Source organism: Perissodus microlepis, chromosome 15 (genome assembly GCF_051167445.1).
Source record: "Perissodus microlepis isolate ML-2025 ecotype Zambia chromosome 15, ASM5116744v1, whole genome shotgun sequence".
Classification (NCBI taxonomy): domain Eukaryota; kingdom Metazoa; phylum Chordata; class Actinopteri; order Cichliformes; family Cichlidae; genus Perissodus; species Perissodus microlepis.
In genome coordinates this window covers 27,011,848-27,037,012 of record NC_140475.1, presented here as the reverse complement: position 1 = coordinate 27,037,012, position 25,165 = coordinate 27,011,848, and the positions used below count along the sequence as shown (strand labels likewise).

At 42.0% G+C, this 25,165-nt stretch overlaps 1 protein-coding gene across 7 annotated transcripts in view; it reads right to left on the bottom strand.

The window, feature by feature from the left end:
- Positions 1–25,165, bottom strand: part of cd2ap (CD2-associated protein) — a 110,714-nt gene that overhangs the window by 72,322 nt on the left and 13,227 nt on the right. For all 7 annotated transcript variants that reach the window (XM_084953970.1, XM_084953975.1, XM_084953969.1 and 4 more), the window contains exon 2: positions 11,230–11,387. In XM_084953970.1, the coding sequence (XP_084810096.1) occupies positions 11,230–11,387 (158 nt within the window). The remainder of the gene's footprint in view (positions 1–11,229; positions 11,388–25,165) is intronic.

Below are 25,165 nucleotides of genomic sequence, written 5' to 3'. Positions count from 1 at the left end.
ACCTAGTGGGAACAGGAAATGTCATGTTTTACACTTTGGGGTACAGTATTGTGATGGGTGACATCTGCAGCCTCAAATTTCTCCAGGAAAGCCTTAAGGAGTTGGTCTTGGGTTACAGTGAAAACTGTGACTTTTCGCGAAAGGGTGTGACTCCAGCAGCATGGCGAACTTTGATGTCTCGCCATGGAGAAACAAATTAGTATAACTCAATGAAATCCAAGCTGATCAGAACCAGACTTTACAGGTATGATGTCAGACCCGCCCTGAACAGATTGATGTGCCCATTGTCGGGAATACGCAGAGCGCCACCTAGTGGCAACAGGAAATGTCATGGCTTTCACTTTGTTGTACTGATTTTCACAGGTTCATCGTGGCCACCTCAAAAGCGGTGAATATCACCATCAGTGCCTCATGATGCTTCAGTGCGAAAATTGTGACTTTAAACTGAACGGCGCACCCTGGTGGGAAGGCGGTTGACCATGAAAAATGAAGTGGCTTTTGAGGGGCTTGGAAAGTTTATATAGGCTTTAAATTTGGCCCACACCTCCAATGTGATGAACGCTTTGTTGTTATGTAACCATTTTCCTTGAATAGCGCAAAATGGCTCCACAGCGCCCCCTACAAAATTTCAAAACCACAGCCCCTGCTCTGTGTTTTATCTATGAGTCTGAAACCTGGTAAGCTTATAGGAGATATCAAGATGTACAAAAAAGTCTCTTGGAGCAATATCCCAAATCCAACAGGAAGTCAGCCATTTTAAAATGAATGTGTAATTTTGGCGACATTTTCCCCTCTTTTCAGGCACCGTACTTTGACGAACTCCTCCAAGGGATTTCATCAGATTGATGCGATCTCCTGTATGTGGCATCTAAAGACCTTTGTGATGTTAAATTGCGAAGCTTTTTACGTTCAGGGAAACGGCGTGGTCATGGCGGCACGTGGAGTTTCAATCACTCGCCAAAAAGCAGTAATCTGCTGTCACTCAAAAAAACACTGTTCAATCTCTCCCAAAGGTCGTAGGCGTGATGAGACTCAAGCTTGGAAATGTTTGTTATGCCATTTGTCAGTAATGGTTAGAGCGCCACCTAGTGGGGCGACTATAATCATGATTGAACGAGGTGAAATGTTAGCTGGTGGTTAAATGCATGAATTCCATTAATGTGACATCAGATCGGACGTGCTGGTTTCAGGTGTTGGGCGTGGCTCGACGCACCGGGGGTGCGAGGGCCCTCATAACGCTGCTTGCAGCTTTAATTATTATTATTATTATTAGGGCCCGAGCACTGACAGTGCGAAGGCCCTATTGTATCTGCTCTGTTTATTATTATTATTATTATTATTATTATTATTATTATTATTATTTCGGCAAATGAATCGGCCTTTTGAGGGCCTAAACATGCTCAAAAACTCATGAAATTTTGCACACACGTCAGGTCTGGTGAAAATTTACGTATTTTAATGTTCTCAGACATGGCCAGGGAAAATTGGCTCAGTAGCGCCACCTAGAAAAATGAAAAACGCGAGCCCCCGGTATGGGTATGACCTACATGTTTGAAAGTCAGTACACATATATAACGTACAGAGTCGAACAAAAAAGTCTATTATGGCCATGTCCTAAACCCAACAGGAAGTCCGCCATTTTGGATTGAAGGTGACATTTTGGCTCTGATTTTACCGTTTCCATGCCTTGTACTTTAACGAACTCCTCCTTGGGATTTGGTCCTATAAACTTCAAATTTGGACAGTGCCAACTACACACCTGGGCCATGTTAAATTGCGGAGCTTTTGAGTTTTCACAATACGGTGACGCCGTGGCGCCGCGGCGAATTTCGTGGCTCGACACGCCGGGGGTGCGAGGGCCCTCATAACGCTGCTTGCAGCTTTAATTAGGGCCCGAGCACTGACAGTGCGAAGGCCCTATTGTATCTGCTCTGTTTATTATTATTATTATTATTATTAGGGCCCGAGCACTGACAGTGCGAAGGCCCTATTGTATCTGCTCTGTTTATTATTAGGGCCCGAGCACTGACAGTGCGAAGGCCCTATTGTATCTGCTCTGTTTATTGTTATTATTATTATTATTATTATTATTATTATTATTATTATTATTATTATTATTATTTCGGCAAATGAATCGGCCTTTTGAGGGCCTAAACATGCTCAAAAACTCATGAAATTTTGCACACGCGTCAGGTCTGGTGAAAATTTACGTATTTTAATGTCCTCAGACATGGCCAGGGAAAATTGGCTCACTAGCGCCACCTAGAAAAATCTAAAACGCGAGCCCCCGGTGTGGGTATGACCTACATGTATGAAAATTGGAACACATATCTATCGTTAGCAGACGCACAAAAAAGTCTATTATGGCCATGTCCTAAACCCAACAGGAAGTCCGCCATTATGGATTGAAGGTGACATTTTGGCTCTGATTTTACCGTTTCCATGCCTTGTACTTTAACGAACTCCTCCTTGGGATTTGGTCCTATAAACTTCAAATTTGGACAGTGCCAACTACACACCTGGGCCATGTTAAATTGCGGAGCTTTTGAGTTTTCACAATACGGTGACGCCGTGGCGCCGCGGCGAATTTCAATGACTCGCCATGAAAATCTTATTGCCTCTCATTCTGTCATACATTGTCCGAGCTGGACTAAAGAGCACACATATGATAAGGCTCCACCCCTGAACATATTTCAACTGCCATATTTGACATCAGGGACAGCGCCACCTAGTGGGAACAGGAAATGTCATGTTTTACACTTTGGGGTACAGTATTGTGATGGGTGACATCTGCAGCCTCAAATTTCTCCAGGAAAGCCTTAAGGAGTTGGTCTTGGGTTACAGTGAAAACTGTGAGTTTTCGCGAAAGGGTGTGACCCCAGCAGCATGGCGAACTTTGATGTCTCGCCATGAAGAAACAAATTAGTATAACTCCATGAAATCCAGTCTGATTAGTACCAGACTTTACAGGCGTGATGTCAGACCCGCCCTGAACAGATTGATGTGCCCATTGTCAGGAATACGCAGAGCGCCACCTAGTGGCAACAGGGAATGTCATGTCTTTCACTTTGTTGTACTGATTTTCACAGGTTCATCGTGGACACCTCAAAAGCGGTGAATATTAACATGGGTCCCTCATGATGCTTCAGTGAGAAAATTGTGACTTTAAACTGAACGGCGCACCCTAGTGGCAGCGCAGTTCACCATGAAAGATGAAGTGGCTTTTGAGGGGCTTGGAAAGTTTATATAGGCTTTAAATTTGGCCCACACCTCCAATGTGATGAAGGCTTTTTTGTTGTGTAACCATTTTCCTTGAATAGCGCAAAATGGCTCCACAGCGCCCCCTACAATATTTCAAAACATCAGCCCCTGCTCTGTGTTTTATCTATGAGTCTGAAACCTGGTAAGCTTATAGGAGATACCAAGATCTGCAAAAAAGTCTCTTGGAGCAATATCCCAAATCCAACAAGAAGTCAGCCATTTTAAAATGAATGTGTAATTTTGGCAACATTTTCCCCTCTTTTCAGGCACCATACTTTGACGAAAATCCTCCAAGGGATTTCATCAGATTGACGCGATTTCCTCTGTGTGGAATCTGAAGACCTTTGTGATGTTAAATTGCGAAGCTTTTTACGTTCAGGGCAACGAGGTGGTCATGGCGGCACGTGGTTTCAGTCACTCGCCAAAAAGCAGTAATCTGCTGTCACTCAAAAACACAATGTTCAGTCTCTCCCAAAGGTCATAGGCGTGATGAGACTCGAGCTCGGAAATGTTTGTTATGCCATTTGTCATTAATGGTTAGAGCGCCACCTAGTGGGACGACTAACTAATCATGATTGAACGAGATGAAGTGTTAGCTGGTGGTTAAATGCATGAATTCCATCAATGTGACATCAGATCAGACGTGCTGGTTTCAGGTGTTGGGCATGGCTCGACCCGCCGAGGGTGCGAGGGCCCTCATAACGCTGCTTGCAGCTTTAATTAGGGCCCGAGCACTAACAGTGCGAAGGCCCTATTGTATCTGCTCTGTTTATTATTATTATTATTATTATTATTATTTCGGCAAATGAATCGGCCTTTTGGGTGCCTAAACATGCTCAAAAACTCATGAAATTTTGCACACGCGTCAGGTCTGGTGAAAATTTACGTATTTTAATGTCCTCAGACATGGCCAGGGAAAATTGGCTCAGTAGCACCACCTAGAAAAATCTAAAACGCGAGCCCCCGGTGTGGGTATGACCTACATGTATGAAAATTGGAACACATATCTATCGTTAGCAGACGCACAAAAAAGTCTATTATGGCCATTGCCTAAACCCAACAGGAAGTCCGCCATTTTGGATTGAAGGTGACATTTTGGCTCTGATTTTACCGTTTCCATGCCTTGTACTTTAACGAACTCCTCCTTGGGATTTGGTCGTATAAGCTTCATCTTTGGTCAGTGTCAACTACACACCTGGGCCATGTTAAATTGCGGAGCTTTTGAGTTTTCACAATACCGTGAGGCCGTGGCGCCACGGCGAATTTCGATGACTCGCCATGAAAATCTTATTGCCTCTCATTCTGTCATACATTGTCTGATCTGGACCAAAGAGCACACATATGATAAGGCTCCACCCCTGAACATATTTCACCTGCCATATTTGACATCAAGGACAGCGCCACCTAGTGGGAACAGGAAATGTCATGTTTTACACTTTGGGGTACAGTATTGTGATGGGTGACATCTGCAGCCTCAAATTTCTCCAGGAAAGCCTTAAGGAGTTGGTCTTGGGTTACAGTGAAAACTGTGACTTTTCGCGAAAGGGTGTGACCCCAGCAGCATGGCGAACTTTCATGTCTCGCCATGAAGAAACAAATTAGTATAACTCAATGAAATCCAGTCTGATCAGTACCAGACTTTACAGGCGTGATGTCAGACCCGCCCTGAACAGATTGATGTGCCCATTGTCAGGAGTAAGCAGAGCGCCACCTAGTGGCAACAGGAAATGTCATGTCTTTCACTTTGTTGTACTGATTTTCAAAGGTTCATCGTGGACACCTCAAAAGCGGTGAATATTAACATGGGTCCCTCGTGATGCTTCGGTGCGAAAATTGTGACTTTAAACTAAACGGCGCACCCTGGTGGCAGCGCAGTTCACCATGAAAGATGAAGTGGCTTTTGAGGGGCTTGGAAAGTTTATATAGGCTTTAAATTTGGCCAACACCTCCAATGTGATGAACGCTTTGTTGTTATGTAACCATTTTCCTTGAATAGCGCAAAATGGCTCCACATCGCCCCCTACAAAATTTCAAAACCACAGCCCCTGCTCTGTGTTTTATCTATGAGTCTGAAACCTGGTAAGCTTATAGGAGATATCAAGATGTACAAAAAAGTCTCTTGGAGCAATATCCCAAATCCAACAGGAAGTCAGCCATTTTAAAATGAATGTGTAATTTTGGCGACATTTTCCCCTCTTTTCAGGCACCGTACTTTGACGAACTCCTCCAAGGGATTTCATCAGATTGATGCGATCTCCAGTGTGTGGAAACTAAAGACCTTTGTTATGTTAAATTGCGAAGCTTTTTACATTCAGGGAAACGGGGTGGTGATGGCGGCACGTGGTTTCAGTCACTCGCCAAAAAGCAGTAATCTGCTGTCACTCAAAAACACAATGTTCAATCTCTCCCAAAGGTCATTGGCGTGATGAGACTCGAGCTCGGAAATGTTTGTTATGCCATTTGTCATTAATGGTTAGAGCGCCACCTAGTGGGACGACTAACTAATCATGATTGAATGAGGTGAAATGTTAGCTGGTGGTTAAATGCATGAATTCCATCAATGTGACATCAGATCGGACGTGCTGGTTTCAGGTGTTGGGCGTGGCTCGACGCGCCGGGGGTGCGAGGGCCCTCATAACGCTGCTTGCAGCTTTAATTATTATTATTATTAGGGCCCGAGCACTGACAGTGCGAAGGCCCTATTGTATCTGCTCTGTTTATTATTATTAGGGCCCGAGCACTGACAGTGCGAAGGCCCTATTGTATCTGCTCTGTTTATTATTATTATTATTATTATTATTATTTCGGCAAATGAATCGGCCTTTTGAGGGCCTAAACATGCTCAAAAACTCATGAAATTTTGCACACGCGTCAGGTCTGGTGAAAATTTACGTATTTTAATGTTCTCAGACATGGCCAGGGAAAATTGGCTCAGTAGCGCCACCTAGAAAAATGAAAAACGCGAGCCCCCGGTATGGGTATGACGTGCATGTTTGAAAGTCGGTACACATATATAACGTTCAGAGTCGAACAAAAAAGTCTATTATGGCCATGTCCTAAACCCAACAGGAAGTCCGCCATTTTTGATTGAAGGTGACATTTTGGCTCTGATTTTACCGTTTCCATGCCTTGTACTTTAACGAACTCCTCCTTGGGATTTGGTCCTATAAACTTCAAATTTGGACAGTGCCAACTACACACCTGGGCCATGTTAAATTGCGGAGCTTTTGAGTTTTCACAATACGGTGACGCCGTGGCGCCGCGGCGAATTTCAATGACTCGCCATGAAAATCTTATTGCCTCTCATTCTGTCATACATTGTCCGAGCTGGACCAAAGAGTACACATATGATAAGGCTTCACCCCTGAACACATTTCAACTGCCATATTTGACATCAGGGACAGCGCCACCTAGTGGGAACAGGAAATGTCATGTTTTACACTTTGGGTTACAGTATTGTGATGGGTGACATCTGCAGCCTCAAATTTCTCCAGGAAAGCCTTAAGGAGTTGGTCTTGGGTTACAGTGAAAACTGTGACTTTTCGCGAAAGGGTGTGACCCCAGCAGCATGGCGAACTTTGATGTCTCGCCATGGAGAAACAAATTAGTATAACTCAATGAAATCCAAGCTGATCAGAACCAGACTTTACAGGTATGATGTCAGACCCGCCCTGAACAGATTGATGTGCCCATTGTCGGGAATACGCAGAGCGCCACCTAGTGGCAACAGGGAATGTCATGTCTTTCACTTTGTTGTACTGATTTTCACAGGTTCATCGTGGACACCTCAAAAGCGGTGAATATTAAAATGGGTCCCTCATGATGCTTCAGTGCGAAAATTGTGACTTTAAACTGAACGGCGCACCCTGGTGGCAACGCAGTTCACCATGAAAGATGAAGTGGCTTTTGAGGGGCTTGGAAAGTTTATATAGGCTTTAAATTTGGCCCACACCTCCAATGTGATGAACGCTTTGTTGTTATGTAACCATTTTCCTTGAATAGCGCAAAATGGCTCCACAGCGCCCCCTACAAAATTTCAAAACCACAGCCCCTGCTCTGTGTTTTATCTATGAGTCTGAAACCTGGTAAGCTTATAGGAGATATCAAGATGTACAAAAAAGTCTCTTGGAGTAATATCCCAAATCCAACAGGAAGTCAGCCATTTTAAAATGAATGTGTAATTTTGGCGACATTTTCCCCTCTTTTCAGGCACCGTACTTTGACGAACTCCTCCAAGGGATTTCATCAGATTGATGCGATCTCCAGTGCGTGGCATCTAAAGACCTTTGTGATGTTAAATTGCGAAGCTTTTTACGTTCAGGGAAACGGCGTGGTCATGGCGGCACGTGGAGTTTCAATCACTCGCCAAAAAGCAGTAATCTGCTGTCACTCAAAAACACAATGTTCAATCTCTCCCAAAGGTCATTGGCGTGATGAGACTCGAGCTCGGAAATGTTTGTTATGCCATTTGTCATTAATGGTTAGAGCGCCACCTAGTGGGACGACTAACTACTCATGTTTGAACGAGATGAAATGTTAGCTGGTGGTTAAATGCATGAATTCCATCAATGTGACATCAGATCGGACGTGCTGGTTTCAGGTGTTGGGCGTGGCTCGACGCGCCGGGGTGCGAGGGCCCTCATAGCGCTGCTTGCAGCTTTAATTATTATTATTATTATTATTTCGGCAAATGAATTGGCCTTTTGAGGCCTAAACATGCTCAAAAACTCATGAAATTTTGCACACGCGTCAGGTCTGGTGAAAAATTTTGTATTTTAATGGTTTTACATATGAGCACTGGGAAATGGCTCTAGAGCGCCACCTATGCCTTGTTAAATGCAGCCCTACGACCACATCAGTTGAGCTACATGTATGAAATTTGGCACACATGTGTATCATGCCAAGACGAACAAAAAAGTCTGTGGCCCCATTGACGCAAACCCAACAGGAAGTCCGCCATTTGGACGTGAAGGTGACATTTTGGCTCTAATTTTGCCATTTCCATGCCTCGAACTTTTTCGAACTCCTCCTTGGGATTTGATCATACAAGCTTCATCTTTGGTCAGTGTCAACTACACACCTGGGCCATGTTAAATTGCGGAGCTTTTGAGTTTTCACAATACGGTGAGGCCGTGGCGCCACGGCGAATTTCGATGACTCGCCATGAAAATCTTATTGACTCTTATTTTGTCATACATTTTCTGACCTTGACCAAAGTGAACACATATGATAAGGCTCCCATCCTGAACATATTTCAACTGCCATATTTGACATCAGGGACAGCGCCACCTAGTGGGAACAGGAAATGTCATGTTTTACACTTTTGGGGTACAGTATTGTGATGGGTGACATCTGCAGCCTCAAATTTCTCCAGGAAAGCCTTAAGGAGTTGGTCTTGGGTTACAGTGAAAACTGTGACTTTTCGCGAAAGGGTGTGACCCCAGCAGCATGGCGAACTTTCATGTCTCGCCATGAAGAAACAAATTAGTATAACTCAATGAAATCCAGTCTGATCAGTACCAGACTTTACAGGCATGATGTCAGACCCGCCCTGAACAGATTGATGTGCCCATTGTCAGGAGTAAGCAGAGCGCCACCTAGTGGCAACAGGGAATGTCATGTCTTTCACTTTGTTGTACTGATTTTCACAGGTTCATCGTGGACACCTCAAAAGCGGTGAATATTAACATGGGTCCCTCGTGATGCTTCAGTGCGAAAGTTGTGACTTTAAACTGAACGGCGCACCCTGGTGGCAGCGCAGTTCACCATGAAAGATGAAGTGGTGTTTGAGGGGCTTGGAAAGTTTATAGAGGCTTTAAATTTGGCACACACCTCCAATCTGGACCAAAGAGCACACATATGATAAGGCTCCACCCCTGAACATATTTCAACTGCCATATTTGACATCAGGGAGAGCGCCACCTAATGGGAACAGGAAATGTCATGTTTTACACTTTGGGGTACAGTATTGTGATGGGTGACATCTGCAGCCTCAAATTTCTCCAGGAAAGCCTTAAGGAGTTGGTCTTGGGTTACAGTGAAAACTGTGACTTTTCGCAAAAGGGTGTGACCCCAGCAGCATGGCGAACTTTGATGTCTCGCCATGAAGAAACAAATTAGTATAACTCAATGAAATCCAGTCTGGTCAGTACCAGACTTTACAGGCATGATGTCAGACCCGCCCTGAACAGATTGATGTGCCCATTGTCGGGAATACGCACAGCGCTACCTAGTGGAAACAGGAAATGTCATGGCTTTAATTTTGTTGTACTGATTTTCACAGGTTCATCGTGGCCACCTCAAAAGCGGTGAATATCACCATCAGTCCTTCATAATGCTTTAGTGCGAAAATTGTGAGTTTAAACTGAATGGCGCACCCTGGTGGCAACGCGGTTCACCATGAAAGATGAAGTGGCTTTTGAGGGGCTTGGAAAGTTTACAAAGTCTTGAAATTTGGCGCACACCTCCAATGTGATGAGGGCTATCTTGGTATGTGATCATTTTCATTGAATATCCCAAAATGGCTCCACAGCGCCCCCTGCAAAATTTCAAAACCACAGCCCCTTCTCTGTGTTTTATGTATGAGTCTGAAACCTGGTAAGCTTATAGGAGATATCAAGATGTACAAAAAAGTCTCTTGGAGCAATATCCCAAATCCTACAGGAAGTCAGCCATTTTAAAATGAATGTGTAATTTTGGCGACATTTTCCCCTCTTTTCAGGCACCGTACTTTGACGAACTCCTCCAAGGGATTTCGTCAGATTGGCACGATCTCCAGTGCGTGGAATCTAAAAGACCTTTGTGATGTTAAATTGTGACGCTTTTTACATTCAGGGAAACAGGGTGGTCATGGCGGCACGTGGAGTTTCAATCACTCGCCAAAAAGCAGTAATCTGCTGTCACTCAAAAACACAATGTTCAATCTCTCCCAAAGGTCATAGGCGTGATGAGACTCGAGCTCGGAAATGTTTGTTATGCCATTTGTCATTAATGGTTAGAGCGCCACCTAGTGGGACGACTAACTAATCATGATTGAACGAGATGAATTGTTAGCTGGTGGTTAAATGCATGAACTCCATCAATGTGACATCAGATCGGACGTGCTGGTTGTAGGTGTTGAGCGTGGCTCGACGTGCCGGGGTGCGAGGGCCCTCATAACGCTGCTTGCAGCTTTAATTTTTTTTATAATTGCGTGGAATGAGTCTTGAGTTGAATGTTTTTAACAGGCAAAACATACTTCAATAAGTAAATAAGTAAATGTTAAATTTTTGTCTTTTTTCTTTTTTTGCTGATCCAAAAATTGATCCGATCCGTGACTTAAAATCGTGATCCGATCTGAACCGTGAGATTGTTGATCCGTTGCACCACTAGTTAACATACTACACAGGTCATGAACAAGATTTTTTTAAATTTTCATTGTAAGTGGGCTAAAGCAGTTAATTAAAAGTAGTCTATCATAAATGCTGTAATTTGATTATTTTAATAAACCACGTAACTTGGATGGATTCGATGCTGGCGTGACCACAGTGCACATGTCTGCTGTTGCTCACAGTGGTCCAAGGGACCGCTCAGACACATGAAATATTAGAGGGAACATTGCTCATGTCTCTGAAATAATCCATCAAAATGATACCAGGTCAAGTTACCCCTTTAAACCTTTATTCCAATAAAAAGGTTCTGCTTTTCCAAAACACAAATCTAACTTCGCAAAAGGAATTCTGTAAACACTTTCTGATCTTTAGTTCTATCCTTTCTATTCTAAAATGTTTACATCATTCATCAAAGTAATATTAAATATAAAGCACAGAAATTCTTCTGTGTAGTAGACTGCTATACTGTGATAATGCTCCCAGTTTCAATAGGATTATCACTAACAGTATGATAGACAACACGGTTAGCTCTACTCCAACAAACAAGCTGCAATTTGATATAAGCCAGTTGACAGATGAACACTAATCTATCTCTCACCTTGACAAAGTTGTCGGGAAAGAGGCCCCTTTTCCCATTGAGGTCCCCCTCCATCCAACCATCCTCCTCTATGTAGCGCACGTTTTTGATGATGTCGCCAGGTCGCAGGGTCAGCTCGTCATCATGGAGCGCGTCATAATCATACTCCACCACAACTTCTACTCCAGACAAGGATGATGAAATGATAAAGAGGGGGGAAAAGCGGGGGGGGGGGAATGGATGAGCCAAGATGAAGTCCAAATTTAATGAAAAACTGAAAATTCGATACTTTTGTAAAATTGCTTATTACACGTAAATCTCTTAAACACCCTTGAGTGAAATGTTTAACTGATACATTTAAAGAATTTTAAAGGAAAATATCACTACTACCCCATAACACACACACACACACACACACTAAAACGTTTAATCTCAAAAGTTAAAATTCTTATTTTGAGAAATGTAGCGAAAATAACGATGGCTAACAGCCGAGTGTTGTTTTCTTAAACGTTTAAATAAAATGGTAAAAGTCACAATTATTAGCTAAATGTTCTCATTTGAAAAGGGAAAAAAGAGTCCAAAATTCAGGATTTTACATCATTTGGGGGGGGGGGGGGGGGGGGGGGGGGGGACCAAACAAACAAAAAAAAAGAAAAAAAGAAAAAACAAAACAAAACACCCACACTGGCACAAATGGGCTTCCATAATAATTCAGAAAGAATGTGATTCTATGAATGTCTGGTCCTACCAACAATCAGTTTAATTGGCAAACTAAATGATTTATGCAACTTCAATGTTTCTATCTACATCTGTAATTGCAGCAAGCAAGATTTTTCAACAGAAAAATACAACACATTAAAAAGTTTAGTCTGAGACCAAACTGAAATATATGAAATATGCTCCACACACCACAAAAAAGACGAAAAAAAAAAAAAAAACAATAGCCACAGACTGTACAGACTTCTACCGTATACTGCAGCGTAATTACTGAAATAAAATAAAAAAGACAACAACAAAAAAAACAAAACACTCATGCTGACACATGAATACATGTTTGACTATACTGACTGAGTGAAAAGAGTGCTCTTTCATAGTCAAAACCAAGACCTTTAACAACTTGCCTTACAAAGCAATTACTTTGTATAATATGGAATAAAAATATGGAAAATATGGTGCTGACAACTGAGCTTCCAACATCTGTGCACAGCTAAGCTAACAGAGTTTTTCACAGATGTATATTCTAGTTGTGGCAGATGATTAAATAGACAATCATTGTCACCCTTTGGTTAGTGAGGTCTTGTTGTGAAGCCTTGAGCAGAGAAGATGCAACACTCAAGGGGTGGATCTGACATACTTTACACTCATAGTTTAGTAACTTGTATGTACACTATAGCATACAATGCTTCATCCCCCTTATTGACTCTCACAGGATTGTGTTTTACTAAATAACCACCACAATGTTTCCACTAAGAACAGAAATTAGCAACTGAGCCCATGAACTCATCAGAAACATTTACCCAGGATTGAAAGAAGAAGAAAGAAAGAAAGTGTACTTTATTGATCCCCGTGGGGAAATTCCTCTCTGCATTTAACCCATTCACTCAGTGAAGCAGTGGGCAGCCATTGGGCACCCGGGGAGCAGTGTGCAGGGACGGTACCTTGCTCAGGGGTACCTCAGGGTAGCTGTTCAGGGGAATCAAACCCCCGACCTTCCGATCATGGGGCAACCACTGTACCTACTGAGCTATCCCTGCCATTTATAAGTCAGCCAAAGGCTATCACTCATATGTAACCAGGCTTCTTTATATAACCAGGGGGATTTCCTCCTTTCTTGCCACACAGAAAGAATGTAGATTTGCCCATCTTTTATATACAGTCTAGTCAGTTCAAAACGTCATACATAACCGTTACAGTTAATGTTTCTCCTCTGCAAATATTTTATTGGCTATATAACATTTAATATCTGAGTAAAATAATTAGCTCAGTTTCTTTGATTAACTCCAACTTCACAATCATCTGCTAAAGATGGTGATGAAAGTAGTTAGATGGAGACATTAGTCCTCTGGATATCTGCTACAAGCTGAAGGGCCACTCCAAGTCCATCAGAACACAGGAGGACATCGTCAGTGACGCAGGTCCACAAAAACCACAGCCAGTGACCCAACCAGGGGGCAAAAACAGGTCCAGGGCTAGCAACTGTATTTTAATGAAGTTCTATTAAAATATGAGTGTACAGTAAGGTTTAAAGGTAGACGTGTGGCCACTCTGACGCTGCTGTTAGTTTCAGCCTCTAAAGTAGACCTCTTAATGGCAGACACTATGGCTTGCTGTGCAGCACAGACTGTACAAGAAGTTACACTGCCCTTAATAGCAGATATGTGGGTCTGTGTATAGCACTTCTACAGTTTGTATGCAATATTTTTGTATTAGTTTTGGACATACCTTGTCACTAATTTAACTTTTGTCAAGATACAGTCACCTCTGGCCACAAAATACCAATATGGCAGCAACCAAAACACTAATACTAACATACCAAGTTTCATTGCAGAAACCAATGATGGATATCACAGTGGTTACAGACATTTTTTTTAATCTTTTAAGTACATGCTATGACTAGTCCCTCCAATTGCAGTATTTAGCAACAAACTGACACGAAAATGCACAATAAGTAAAAGGAGGTCAGAAAAACAGATACTGAGAGGCTGCCTGACTGAATCCAGCACAGCAGGTTGAACTGCTTCCGACAATAAACAGTCTTAGGAGGAGTGATAGGTTGTGAGGTATTCCAGCCACACAGGGTGGCCTTTTAACTCATGACTCATAGCGGAAAGGTTCCGCTGACACGGCTGGGTTCGCACCAAGCAGAAACAAAAACATGCAGAATAAGTAGAGTTTCCTGACCAATGATCTCACAGCAGCTTTTCCCCTCAGCATCAAACACCAAGCAGAAGAGGAGGAGCAATGAGGTAGGTAGGATCTTCTTAAATGCCTGCTGGACAGCCTCACTGATGGAAACACTTACATTGCACCACAGAAACCTAACCAGGAATTTTTAAGGCTGATCACCAACAGATATGATTCGGTTGTACTGTCATGGAAAATGGTCAGACAAATGCCAGATTCACATCAGCCTCCTACTGATTTGACTAAAAACAGCAGGGACCATACTGGTAGATTTATGTTCACTATCCCCAGTTAGAAGAAGTTTATTTCCTGTTAGGCCTGCTCTGCTGACACTGCTAGAATGACACTAGAAAGGCTGATGAGACTTGTTTCATGAGACAGCAGGTTCTCTCCATGTTACATCTTATTTAGTCACAAGAACAGCTGTAGGCCACACCACCCAAACTAATTTCTGCTGCAGTTACCTCACTGCATTTTCTGCTTTGTTAAAACCCAAATAGTTTACTACCATGCATCCCATGTGGGTCTGTTTTGCTTTTTCCACATCACTTCATGCTGCATTCCTATTGGCTGGCTAACAAAAGTGTGTCTACCAGCATTAACCATGTGTGATTGTTATCATAAGTTTCTGACATTACAATTCTTCTACTGTACATTTAGAGTGCCCCAATTGCCTGCTGACCTCTCACTGTATTACATGGCAGCACAGTTTTTGAGCCACATCCCGAAATGTCACAGTGATTAACATCAACCCTGACACCAGAGTCACATCAGCGTTTTCCACACATAGAACTTACTTGAGCAGGAAACACTGATGTGCATCTTTAACTTTAGCATCTTTTAATCTACTCAGGACGACAACGTCATCCACGACTTACTAGGGGACCATCCCTGTCCTTTTAATTTGATATTTCAGATGTTCCACCCCTCTGTGGGTTCTTTCCTCTAGCCAGCTCATTGGCCAAATTGCTTTCGAGTCACTCAGCTGTTACACGTAGGATCTCTCACTGTGGTTGCCATACTCCAGCTCCACTGTCTCTGCCTGTACTGGTTTAACCAGAATCTACACCAGAAGAATTACTGCTTCATATCCTGCTATAAAAGAAAATACAATCTAAAGCCTTAGACTGCCCGTAAAAGCAACAACGTGGCACCAATCATTCTTTTTGAAAATATTCATCCATCTCACTATAGCTAAAAATAAATACCACCTTTACTGAAAAATCTGTTTACTTGTAAATACAATAATGACTCAGTGTAATTGCAGTTACACTGAATAGAGTTTCTGTCAGTGTGTTGCAAGCTAAGTTAATGGTAACTAGGGCAGGGCAATATGGCCAAAAATATTTATCACGACATATATTTGAAAATGTGCGATAACAATATAACTGACGATATAATTGACGCGAGACAAAATACTTATGTGCATTAAAGCTATATAAAAATGTAACTGTGCAAAACTGTGCAGAAGTGGATGTAGCTGTGTGTAATGAGAAAAGATGAAAAGAACGATTGATAACTTTTATGTTAAGCCCCGATCTTATCTTTCTTGTAGAACTGTGTTCCAAATAAAGAACTTAGTGTTGTTAATCATTTACAAATCAATATTGTCTGTATGGTCAGCAATTACTCCCCCAAAAAAACAACAAAAAAAGTGAACATATAAAACTGTGGTGTTAAGCGATGCGGTTGAAAATTTTGGGTGCACCTAACTTTTGTGGTGGTGTGCCTAAGAAAAAAAACGTTAGGTGCACCAGTGCAACCATGGCAAAAAGTTAGTCTAGAGCCCTGGCACAACTGTGACTTTATGCAGTTTACCGTTGGCTATTCAACTGATATCCTTCCACACATGTTAGCTAATTACATTCCTTCCTCTTCATGGAACTAGACAATAAACCACACAGTGTTGGCTTTTATCAACATTTGTAATTTAACAAAAGCCTATAAGAAATCTAGTCTGCATTTACACTGTAAACGACAGTCTAAACACATTAAATGCATAAAAGAAGCACAAGCCGAGCAACAGAAAAATAAACAGCTTAGCCGAGGCCCCAGACCATAATTTAGGAATATCTGTCTGTGTAACCACAGGAAGAGATACGAACTCCGGTAGTAAACAAACAATGGAGAGCTCCGATAGGCAGAAACCTACCCTCAGTTAATTCAATACACAGGGCACAAGACTGGATGTCGAGCAAAGGGACTTTAAAACAGCCCCTCAGAGATCACACAAATAGACCCTGGCTGAGAGCAGCACAGCTCCTCAATCAGTCTGACTCAAATCTCTTCTGAACACCACTTATATGCCAACGGAAGTCAGCTTAAGATAATTATTGCTTTCATAGTCTTCAGTGGAGAGAAGGCAACCAAGAAACTGTTTTATTTTGCATCTTCTTTTAAAATGTGTGTTACTGTAGGGTGAGATCAACAAAACACAGGGCTATCAGGTTGTGAGTTAAGCCCAGAATACAAGTTTTTCTGTCAGATGACCAAACACGTACAACATAAATTTAGCCTGTGATGACCAATGACCACTCACTTCCAAGCTGTTCCTGTGCACTGCTAAAACACTGAGAATCCTCTCAGCATGGAAATATCAGCAGGAGTCCCAATTTAAAGGGTTTTTCCTGCGCAGAAGACAGACTCCTTTTTTCGTCAGACAACTGTAACACAACAAAACAGTCACACACAAACAGCATTTGAAGTCAGTATATACAGGAATATACTTAAAGTTACTGGATCCGTGTTTGCTTTGGAGCAGACAGTTGTTTAGAGCAGCGGTCCCCAACCTTTTTTGCGCCACGGACCGGTTTATGCCCGACAATATTTTCATGGACCGGCCTTTAAGGTGTCGCGGATAAATACAACAAAATAAAACTAGTACCGGTACCGAAAAAAAGAAGATTTATTCATAACACATGAGAAAAGACCCAGGAAAACTGAGTTAACGATAAAAACGATAACAAAATAACGCTGAAAACCGATAAAAACCCTGAAAACCATACATTTCACACCTGAGTCTCAACTCTCGCGGCCCGGTACCAAACGACTCACGGACCGGTACCGGTCCGAGGCCCGGGGGTCAGAGACCGCTGTTTTAGAGGACTACACTGGTTCTACACACTGCTGGGTTTACAGGCATGCAAGCATAATTGAAAATCATTTTAGCACTTCTTTTGTCTTGTTTTTTTACTCCAACCGTCTAAGAATGTCCATGTGTGACTGTTTTACTAGTCTACAGTTTGCTTGCTTTTATTTCTAAGGTTTAATCCATTCCATTTAATCCATTAATAATGTCCAACTAGCTGCAGCCCTGCCCACCTTGTATTTCAATACAGATAAAATAAATACAATAAATTTCAATACAAAGCCCAATTCTCACAGTCCACCATCATTCAACTGCTCGTACAGCGAAGACGCCATCCTACAATCAGACTGCCTCCATCTTCACCACCTCTGACTACAGCTGATACTAGCTCTTGTTCTGATCACCCCCTGCAGCAGGTGTCGATCATACTACACAGCAGAATGATGACTGTCATCACAAACTAGAGCTAAAGTCTGTGAATTCAGAGCTAATGCACATGGTGTGATGGAGAGCTAGGGCAGTATTCAACATATAAATGGCAATGATATCAGCTATACAAATACTATAGTATAGGATAGTGGAGGACTATCGCTGCCGTCAAGATTACAGCTATTTCTAAAATATACCGTCTAGGGTTGGGCCATATTATACCGTTCACAGTAACACAGTGTTAAGCAATGATAAGAAAATGAAATATCGCAATAGAATATGGGTAAAACGCTCATGCGCAGTGCCTTTGTTTTTATTAGGCACATGGCGGAAAAAGCATGGCGGCAACGGAGAATGAGAAGGACAAAAGCGGATCGTCGAATGAAACAGATGAACCAGATGAACCAGAATTGGTTTGTAAAAATGGTGCAACTTCAGTGATGTGGAACTTGTATGGTTTTTGTCCGTCAGATAGCCACGATTGACGGAGCATTACGGCTACCGCAGTCAAGAGCCTCGAGCAGTAATACGTACTGTGCTTCAACATAATATTACCGTGGACTTCCGGAAGAGCTATGATGGAGTAGGATGCGAGTCTGGGAGCTCCCGCCGATTTCGATTAAATTGTTATTCATTCGCGCTTTTCGGCTATATTTCCAGTCCTGTTTTGGTTTGTGGATTGTTTTGTTGAGAAGTTTTACTCGGGCCTGCGTAAAATGGCAGCAAAAAATGTTAAAACTACTACTATTCAAACACAACTGAGGCCTAGTTTGCAAACCGCGACCACACCCTCGAGTGAGCCGCCGTCTCCTGCAAAGCCCCCCTCGTGCCAAGCTAATCCTGATATTGAGGCTCTCAAGGTCGAGTTGCTGGCTTCGCTGAGGAAAGATATCGCCGACATCTTTAAAAAGGAACTTCAGAACACTCTGGGTGATGCTTTGTCTACCATTAAGTTCGACCTGCAGGCGGTGAAGACGCGATCGATAAAGCTGCCAATGACTCTACCATGTCCGAGCTAAAAGGTACGGTCAAGGAGATGAAGCACGCACTTACTGTCTGCTCTGATGATATAGCTGAGATGAAAAACACTATCAAGGGCCTCACAGCTCATGTAGCCAAGCTGGAAAATAAGTGTGAAGACTTGGAGTCCAGGTCGCGGCGTAACAATGTTAGGATAGTGGGAGTACCAGAGGGCCCTGACACGTGCACCACTGCTGCTGTAGCCTCCTTGCTAAAAGAAGCATTTGATCTGGGGAAGGAGCCGCTTTTGGATCGTTCGCAAAGGACCCTCCAACCCGCACCTAAGCCTGGCGACCGTCCACGAGCCATTGTATGCAGGTTTCATTACCACACTGACTGTGTTGACATTTTACAACGTGCTAGAGAACGCCGACAGATTAAAGTTGGAGACCGGACCATCTCAGTCTGCCCCGACTACACCGCCAGGGTGGCACGGGCTCGTCCTGCATTCAACACTGCCAGGCAGCAACTCTGTGGCATTGAAGGTGTTTGGTATGGCCTGCTTCATCCAGCGCGACTCCGCATCACATATAAGGGTGTCGAGAAGGACTTTGTTTCAGCAGAGGAGGCCAGTGATTATGTCAAAACTTTGATCTCTGGGTGAGCCTCGATAGCCCCTCAGTTTGATGCTGTAATGCTAATAAGGGTTCACGCTCTCGTTAGGTTTAACGCCATCTGTGCATTGTTTTCTTAGGCCGTTGTGCTAGTTATTGTACTGTTGGTGTGCTGGTTCCTTTTATTTTCATTGTTATATAATGAAACTGAATCATATAATATACTCTTGAACTTCGGACCAGTCCAGCACAATCTTCTCCAAGCTTGCTGCATTGATTTGCACGGGACTGGGTTGTTTTTTGTTTCTGTTATCTTTTTTTGGTTGTTTTTGTTTTAATTTTTTTTTAATTTATTTTTTATTTTTTTAATTTTATGCACTTTCGGTGTTTTGTTGTAAAGTTCTCCATCTGAGGAAATCATATTTTGTACTGTGAGAATTTTTTTTGTTTGTTTGGGGGTTTTTTTTCTTTTTCTTTTTTCCCTTTTTTTGAAAAATAAACAAAAAAAACATGTTTATTGTTACGCGCACACTGTTATACTGTAGAGAAGTTGGCGAGAGGTTGTTTTTTTTTTTTTTCCTCTCTCGCTTTTATTTTTATTCGGACTCCAATTAGTCCAGTCACTTTGGTGAATCATTTTTGCTACGTTGGGGTACACTGCTGTCTCCTTTGTTCTGTTCTGTGGAGACTTGGGGTCTATTTGTGTTTAGGGTTGGGGGGGGGGCTGTCCCATTTCAGCTCTTCATGGCCACTGGCATTTTGGTTTGGTTCTTTTCTTCTTCCTTTTTATGAATGGTTAATGGCAATATAGACCCCAGCATTGCTGGGTCAGGCATGCCTCTTAGATTCATTAGTTGGAATATCAGAGGTATGGGTAACCCTGTTAAGAGATCTAAGGTTTTTACTCACTTGAAACGTCTAAATTCTGACATAGCATTTTTACAGGAGACTCATCTTTGCATTAAGGATCATTATAGGTTATATTGCCCTTGGGTAGGTCAGGTCTTTCACTCAAATTTTAATTCGAAAGCTAGAGGAGTGGCCATTCTCATTAATAAGAAAGTTGAATTCTCTTCGACCAATGTTATCGCTGATAGGAATGGTAGATACATCATTGTTGATGGTACCCTAATGCAGAAAAAGGTTTTGTTGGTAAATGTATATGCCCCGAATTTTGATGGTGCAATCTATTAGATTGCTGAGTAACATCCCCTTTCTGAATACTCATTTGCTTATCCTTGGTGGTGATCTGAATTGTGTTTTTGATCCAATCTTGGATCGATCTAGTCCTCGTAATTTGACTCCATCATCTATGTCTAAAACATTCTCAGATTTTATGAAACGGAATGATCTTGCTGATCCATGGAGATTTCGCAACCCTTCAATCAAAAAATTTTCGTTTTTCTCCCAGGTCCACCAGTCTTATTCCAGGATTGATTATTTTTTCATCGACAGAACTCTTAATTCGTGTGTTAATTCTTCCGACTATTCTGGTATTATAATATCTGATCACTCACCTCTGCTATTGGATGTTCAACTTTCTACTAGGGCTGCCACAAACGATTATTTTGATAATCCAGAATACTGTTTTAAGTATTCTGGAGAACTTCAGTTCGTTTTTAGGTTATAAATTAAATTTAGGGAAAAGCGAGTGTTTTCCTGTTAACACGGCAGCACGTCAACTTCAACAGTTGACAGTTGTCTACCCTTTCGTCTCAGTCCATCTGGGTTTAAGTACTTAGGGATTAACGTGACTTGCTCTCTATCTGGCCTTAAATCAGCAAATTTGTCTCCTCTTATATCAAGGATTACATCTGATATTCAAAGATGGGGTAATCTCCCCCTTTCTTTAATCGGTAAGACTAATGTTGTTAAACTGAACATCTTACCAAAATTTTTATTTCAGTCAATTCCCTTATTTTTGCCGAAACATTTTTTTGTTTCACTGGACAAGATTATTGGTTCTTTCATTTGGGGAGGGAAGCCACCTAGGGTTTCTAAAACTTTGAGGACTTGCATTACCTAATTTTCTAGCCTACTACTGGGCCGCTCACATCCATAAACTTTGCTACTGGCTAAAATCTTCTGGTTCCTCATGGTGTAAATTGGAGCTATCATCATGTAAGGGCTCTTCTTTACCAGCTTTGCTCTATTCCTCTTTACCCGTAAAACCCTCTCTGTATACTGATAATCAGGTGGTTCTTAACACACTCAAAATCTGGTTTCCGTTTAGACGTGTGGTGTGACAAGGGTATAAAACAGTTCAAACATTTATATGTGGATGGTGTTTTCGATAGTTTTCCCAATTTGTCTTCTCGTTATAATCTCCCTATTACCCATTTGTTTCGCTATTTTCAAATTAGAAATTTTGTTGCCAAGTGTTTCCCAAATTTCCCCTCTTTACCTCCAGAACAGCAGTGAGAAACTACGTTATCATTTATTCTTCATCAGAGAGGAACCATTTCGAAACTCTATGATGCTATCCTGTCTTTTAGTAAGCACTCTAATGTTAAGCTTAAGTGTACATGGGAAGGAGAACTAGGAATTTGAATACATGAGAAGTCTTGGGAACAGGCTATAGTGAGGGTACGAGCTTCCACCTCCTGTGCTCGTCTTGGACTTATTCAATTTAAGGTCATACACAGGGTGCATTTCTCTAAGTCTAGACTTTCTGAATTGTATCCAGAAGTAGAAAATAAATGTGATAAATGCCATGGCTCTCCTTGTCACCTTAGCCACATGTTTTTCTGTGTCCTGAGCTAGAAGGTTTCTGGACAGGGTATTTTGCTATTATGTCAACTGTTCTTGGGGTAACTCTTCATCCTTGTCCTCTGATTGCTGTATTCGGAATTCCTGATCACTCACTTACACTTGATTCCACACAAAAGGATATTATAGCCTTCACATCCCTTTTAGCGAGACGTCTAATATTGTTGCATTGGAAGTCTGTTAAGTATCCTACTATTTCCCGGTGGCTTAAAGATGTCATGTTTTTTTTAAAAACTTGAAAAAATTAAATATACGTTGAGAGGTTGCACAGCCAAATTTTTTCACAAGTGGCAACCCTTTATCTCTTATTTTACTAGTCTAGAGGTATTGCCTGTTTAAATGTACTTCTGTTACTGTTATACAGGGAGTGCAGAATTATTAGGCAAGTTGTATTTTTGAGGAATAATTTTATTATTGAACAACAACCATGTTCTCAATGAACCCACAAAACTCATTAATATCAAAGCTGAATGTTTTTGGAAGTAGTTTTTAGTTTGTTTTTAGTTTTAGCTATTTTATGGGGATATCTGTGTGTGCAGGTGACTATTACTGTGCATAATTATTAGGCAACTTAACAAAAAACAAATATATACCCATTTCAATTATTTATTTTTACCTATGAAACAAATATAACATCTCCACATTCACAAATATACATTTCTGACATTCAAAAACAAAACAAAAACAAATCAGCGACCAATATAGCCACCTTTCTTTGCAAGGACACTCAAAAGCCTGCCATCCATGGATTCTGTCAGTGTTTTGATCTGTTCACCATCAACATTGCGTGCAGCAGTAACCACATCCTCCCAGACACTGTTCAGAGAGGTGTACTGTTTTCCCTCCTTGTAAATCTCACATTTGATGATGGACCACAGGTTCTCAATGGGGTTCAGATCAGGTGAACAAGGTGGCCATGTCATTAGTTTTTCTTCTTTTATACCCTTTCTTGCCAGCCACGCTGTGGAGTACTTGGACGCGTGTGATGGAGCATTGTCCTGCATGAAAATCATGTTTTTCTTGAAGGATGCAGACTTCTTCCTGTACCACTGCTTGAAGAAGGTGTCTTCCAGAAACTGGCAGTAGGACTGGGAGTTGAGCTTGACTCCATCCTCAACCCGAAAAGGCCCCACAAGCTCATCTTTGATGATACCAGCCCAAACCAGTACTCCACCTCCACCTTGCTGGCGTCTGAGTCGGACTGGAGCTCTCTGCCCTTTACCAATCCAGCCACGGGCCCATCCATCTGGCCCATCAAGACTCACTCTCATTTCATCAGTCCATAAAACCTTAGAAAAATCAGTCTTGAGATATTTCTTGGCCCAGTCTTGACGTTTCAGCTTGTGTGTCTTGTTCAGTGGTGGTCGTCTTTCAGCCTTTCTTACCTTGGCCATGTCTCTGAGTATTGCACACCTTGTGCTTTTGGGCACTCCAGTGATGTTGCAGCTCTGAAATATGGCCAAACTGGTGGCAAGTGGCATCTTAGCAACTGCACGCTTGACTTCTCAGTTCATGGGCAGTTATTTTGCGCCTTGGTTTTTCCACACGCTTCTTGCGACCCTGTTGACTATTTTGAATGAAACGCTTGATTGTTCGATGATCACGCTTCAGAAGCTTTGCAATTTTGAGACTGCTGCATCCCTCTGCAAGATATCTCACTATTTTTGACTTTTCTGAGCCCGACAAGTCCTTCTTTTGACCCATTTTGCCAAAGGAAAGGACGTTGCCTAATAATTATGCACACCTGATATACGGTGTTGATGTCATTAGACCACACCCCTTCTCATTACAGAGATGCACATCACCTAATATGCTTAATTGGTAGTAGGCTTTTGAGCCTATACAGCTTGGAGTAAGACAACATGCATGCAGAGGATGGTGTGGACAAAATACTCATTTGCCTAATAATTCTGCACTCCCTGTATTCCTAGGGCTGTTCGATATAACGATATATATCGGATGATGATATAAAAACGTCTATCGTTTCATTTTACGCTATCGTTTGTTTCGTGGTGTCGCAAAATTAACTGTTTACGGCAATATATTTTCATCATTTTGATGGTCACTGTAGTGGCTATATTAATTTGTTAAAGTTCTCCATTTCTCTTATATTTAATATAACTACACTACAGACAGACAAGCGCTTGTTTTTATGCGTTGTCGTTAGCAACAAGGACGGTAAAACCACGGCGTGTCCGCTTGTTTATTTTCCACATAAACCTTTCACAATAAAGCTCAAGATCCTGTTGAGACTTTTCGAAATAAACTGAATCACGTGAAAGATGCAGAGTATTTACGGATGAGAAGCAAAAAAGAGCCGTCAGGTGCTAAAAAAATAAACCTTAGACTCAAACGTTAGAACAGGCTTTTCCCCGCAGCACGCCATGTAATAAATACTCACAAAGAAAACGGCGGCCGTTACAACCTATGTCTAAAAATGTATAGTTTCATGCATCAGTTAAAACACTCGACTCTAGGTCCATGAACGCCCAGCTGGAAACACTTCACGCAAGTCGAACTGCCTGAGATTCACAGAATTTACAGAAAATGTTGCATCATTGTGATTTATATAGTTATCGGACGATAGATGTCTTAATATCGGGATATGAGATTTTGGTCATATCGCACAGCTACGGTGGCCCCTAGAGACAAAGCACGTACAAACTCCAAAACACTTGCAAACTCCAAAACACTTGCAAACTCCAAAACACTTGCAAACTCCAAAACACTTGCAAACTCCAAAACACAACGGAAGTGCTCCAGGACGCTAGGGGCAGTGTTGAGCTTTTGTTACCTAGTAACTACACAAGCCAGGAAGTACCAATGACCGGATTTGGGCTGTATCCCAATTCAGGGTCTGCAGCCTTAAAGGCCGCATTTTAAGGCCGATTACGTCACAGCGACACGACAAAGGCTGTCCCAATTCAAAGGCTGCTCGAAATGCGGCCCTCAAATGCGTCCTTAATTTCCCTGAATTTTAAGGATGGGCCCAACATATCCCAGACTTCATAGCGCGGCGGTGGTGTGGATAATTTTGCCGAAAAAAACGGCGGAAGCGGAGCCGCCGAAGAGTAAACTTTCAGAAGTAAGTACTGAATATTATGTCACTTATTTATGCGCAAATGTTTTTATAATGAAGAACATTAAAACATTACTGTTGGCCACATGTCGGGAAAGTTATGTGACATTAGCG